The 4,158-nt window shown below is 42.5% G+C and overlaps 1 protein-coding gene across 1 annotated transcript in view; it reads left to right on the top strand.

The window, feature by feature from the left end:
- The first annotated feature begins 353 nt into the window (after positions 1-353).
- dock10 (dedicator of cytokinesis 10) overlaps positions 354-4,158 on the top strand; it is a 65,130-nt gene continuing 61,325 nt past the window's right edge. Inside the window, exon 1 of the mRNA XM_084951940.1 lies at positions 354-692. Within this exon, the coding sequence (XP_084808066.1) occupies positions 585-692 (108 nt within the window). The 5' untranslated portion in view covers positions 354-584. The remainder of the gene's footprint in view (positions 693-4,158) is intronic.

Genomic DNA, 4,158 nt, shown 5'->3' with positions numbered 1-4,158 from the left:
GCTGACATTTCAGAGCTCCTCGTGAGATACATGATGTAGGCTACATCCTATAGTAGCCTGGAAACAAATTTGATTTAGCAGCGGTTGCTCTGAAGCTGCTCATACATCATTTCACTTTTAATATCTTTTGAAATTTTTAAAAGATGGGTCCTAGACTAAACGTTTAAGAGAGTGAAATCAAATTGTGGCACCGTCATCAAGTTGAAAAATTGCGCAATAAAAAAATACAGAGAAATTTGTGTTGGGCCTTCAAAATAAAAGCATTGCTCTGATTCAATGAGCCATTTTACTCTGCTGTGTAAGCGGTGTTTTAATTTGGACGTCACAGCCAGAAGTGGCGTATCAGATTCCGACTACCGTGGCGTCACTCTAGTGAGAAGGTTCCGTGCACTTCACGCTTTTACGTGTGTGAACCGACCGTGTGTGAAGTGCGCGCGCGTGTCTGCGTGTGTGTGTGAGAGAGAGAGAGTGTGTGTGTGTGTGTGTAAACACATCTCTGTAGGCTCATGTAGCGAGGGCTGGGAGCTGACTGCAGCAGAGACTTCCAGGCTGAAATTGCGCTCGGTGACCGCTCAGATGAGGAGATGGCAGCCGAATCGACCCGGAGATTCACCAAGAACCTGCTGAAACCGGGGAGCGCGGCGGAGATACGGCAGACGGCGTGCAACGCAGTCAGACACTGCGCAGTGACGGTGAGTACACCCTTGTGGATTGTAAGAAGAAAAATTATATATGTGTATAAAACCACCTGTCGGCCTTTACCTCTCCGTGACGACACCCCCCAAACCCTTACATCGGAACCTGAACGCGATGCGGTCTCATCTGTAGCCCGGCACCCTCGGTCAGACACGCCGCACCACTACACCGCAGCTGTAGCAGACCTGGCATTGACATTCATGTTGCATCTTTCTTTGCAGTGGGTGAGCACATGCTGCTCAGAGCAGTGCCGTTCAGCTTCTGTCTATCGATCCTGCAGTGGGGACAATTCAATGCGTTTAAACGGTTACATCTCGGATAGGTGAGGGATTTGCCGCAATTTATCTCCAGGGCTCATTGGGTGATAATCTGGCTATAAAGTCGTAGAGTCTGTAGTGCTCCCCTGGGGGGTGTTGGAGTTTATTTCCAGTGAGGCTGGGTAGGTGAATGAAATGCAAGAAATAGATCCTTGGTGGTCGCATAGTGGCATGGCACAGGCAGCGGTTTACATCTGCCCAGCGGTGCATAGACACAGAGGAAGATGGAGGAGCAGAAAAAAGAGGGATGGTGGGGAATAAGGAGACTAAACTGACTGTTAGGTTTGATTTACGTCTAATTTATACTATCAGTTTTTCCTTTTTAACATCGTAAAATTGAAAAGATGATCCAGTGGGTGTGTCACGCCATAATAATGAAAGGCTGCGATTGACAGATAACAGCGGGAGGAGGGGTAATCCAGGGTGGTGGTGGTGGTGGGGTGCGCACAGGCAAAACAGCAGAAATGGGTTTGTGTGTTTGCAAATGTCCCTTTGATCAATTTGGACAAATCCTCTACCTTCGGTACGCGCGTAAATGCGTGCCCGTTCTGTGGGGATTAGCATAAAGAAAGGTCACTCCACTCGAGTCTTTTTGCAGCTACTCCACATCCTCTTCAGTCTGGTGTTAGTGTGTCAGTGGGACACTGGCAGAGCACAGCATAGCAGGGTGAAAATTGATTGGAATAAAGAGGGAAAATGTAATATTGCATGGCCCATGACAGGATTAAAATGATGTGGCAGACTCACCATGAATGAAACCTTTTCTTTCTTTTTTTCTTTTTTACTGAAAAATACATTTGCTTCTGTGTGATGTTGTTTTTCAGCAAAGAGACCTGCTTGGTGTCTGCTATCTCCCCACTATCACCCTCATATATATTATTAAAGACGAAAATCAGTCAGACTCAGCATTTTTCTACTCACAGATCTAGAAGAATATAGCAGCTTTTTAAAGATCCAGTGGTTACAGAGTGCACACAGCCTCTGTAGGCCTTTCTCACATTTTGTCTTGTTGAGACTCTTGAACAAAACATTAACGTTATTAAGATTACCTCTGTTTTGCTTGCTATGTCATGTGAAAATGTCATAGGGAATGTCACAGAAAAATGTCTAGTGAAAAGGTTTAGACATGGAGCATGTTGACGTTCAGGTTAATTTATGTATGCATTAAAGCAAAACCTACTGACACCATGTTAAACAAAGACTATTTTCAATTTAATTGACTATTTTTATGTATGCAAATGCTTTGGCTGCAGATTCAAGTTGTACAGCACGAATGCTTTATGGGTTTTAGTAGATTCAAGACATGCTGGATTGGGAAGAAAATATGAATAAAATGTGCCTTATTACGTTCATATTTAATGCATTCTAATGGTTCCTTTGACTTGTGTTAATGTAGTATATCTTTCTAAAAAACCTAAGTAATTAGATTGCAGTAGTGCAACATTTTGATCTTAAAGTTATATTCCTGCAACACCGCTCACTAATACATCTAGACATATTAATGCGGATATCACCTGTAAATGGTGTAAGCCGCTGCTGTTCTCACATATGAGAAGTTTACCAGAACACCCAACTACAGTGTTCACAAAAAATTGTGTGACTTGTTATTTACCTGAAGTGAGAAGCGAAATGGAAACTGTGAGTAATATTGTGATCATGAGCAAGTGGAAAAAAATTACAGCTCTTTTTTTTTACTTTGTCACCTTCTTGTGCAACTGACTGATTCATCACAATTCTTTCCTGCGTTATGAAAAATAAATGTTCATGATGATGAAAAACATGTAAAATAACTTCAATAACTTCTATCTGTGTATAGAAACGGGGTTCAGAAATATGAAGAAAAGAAGAAGAGCATGAATGTGCGTAATACAGATGTTTTAGATACAAATCTTTAGTTGGCGCGTAAATATTCATGGGCGTTATGTGCGTGGTTGTTTTTGTGGGTTTTTTAATGCACGTCCCTCGATGGTGAAAGAAACCAGGTCAGCAGAATCAGACCCTCCGGCATAACATTTAATGAAGCGTAAACCTCTTCCTCGCTGCTCTTGCTGACCCGGTCTCGCTTTTCTTTTCTCATTCAGCTAGTGTTACCCTCCCTGCCTAACCTGACCTCACATCACCCACTTCACCGTTTCTTCCATATTTGACTTGTTTCCAGGGCTGTTTTCCTGTTTGTTTCTGATTGACCTACTGCTCTAGATCAGTTTTTGAAGTGTGTGTGCGTGCATTTTTAGGTGTGTCGCGTACACGGTTACTGGTAAATCCCCTTGGTGAACGCTGCATTTTATTCTGAAGAACTGCTCTGTGAAAGCAATCACTACTCTATGATTACTTCAGTGTTTCTCAGAGTGGTTTGCCCACCCATTTGTACATGCAGGGAAAATGGAAAGGTTGATAGGTACAAGAAGGAAGAATGTAATAGTGGTCACAATTTGTTAAAAAAACAACAACCCAGAAACCATGAGATCTTCGGTTACATATTTCCTGGGCTCTGTCTGCCAGTGAACTGCTGTACACCAAATAAAACATAAAGAAAAAATAGTATAGCCAACATATGTTTAATATATAAGATAATGAAGCTAATTTGTCCTGAAAACCTTTTAACAAAATATACATAAAAATCTAGAGCTGCTGATTTTTGGTAGCTAAGTGAGAGCGTTTATGATGGCTCTAAGTAAAAGTGAGCAGCATGGTAGTGTAGACACAAGTGTCATTCTTGTTGTGACTCTGGCTGCTTGCTGGGATGAACCACATGTCATACCATGCCTCCAGGATGCCAGCCACACTAACCACACAGCCAGAGATCGGTGCCAACATGCCCACCCTGGCATCTCACTGCAGCTACAGTGTTTGCTCAGTAGGAAAAGGTTCCTTATCCACAGTCACCTTTACTTTTTCGGACATACGTATGCTCACAAGATTAATGGTATCCGGTATTTGGTGTAATATCACCAGGTTCCTTTCCTTGCCTGCTCTTGGCACTCTTGATGGCCTTATGGTACCACTAGCTTCAGGCATGGTCACATATTGGCTATTTTTGGTGCTCAGTTTGAATCTCTGGGCAGCTCCTGAGAATTTGCAACGTTGTTACTAACCAGCATCTGTTTGTGCAGTCATAGTCATAGGATATCATAAACTACCAAAT

The sequence above is a fragment of the Perissodus microlepis genome, chromosome 14 (genome assembly GCF_051167445.1).
Source record: "Perissodus microlepis isolate ML-2025 ecotype Zambia chromosome 14, ASM5116744v1, whole genome shotgun sequence".
Classification (NCBI taxonomy): Eukaryota; Metazoa; Chordata; class Actinopteri; order Cichliformes; family Cichlidae; genus Perissodus; species Perissodus microlepis.
Note: the sequence above shows the minus strand (reverse complement) of the source record. Positions and strands in the feature narration are given on the sequence as shown.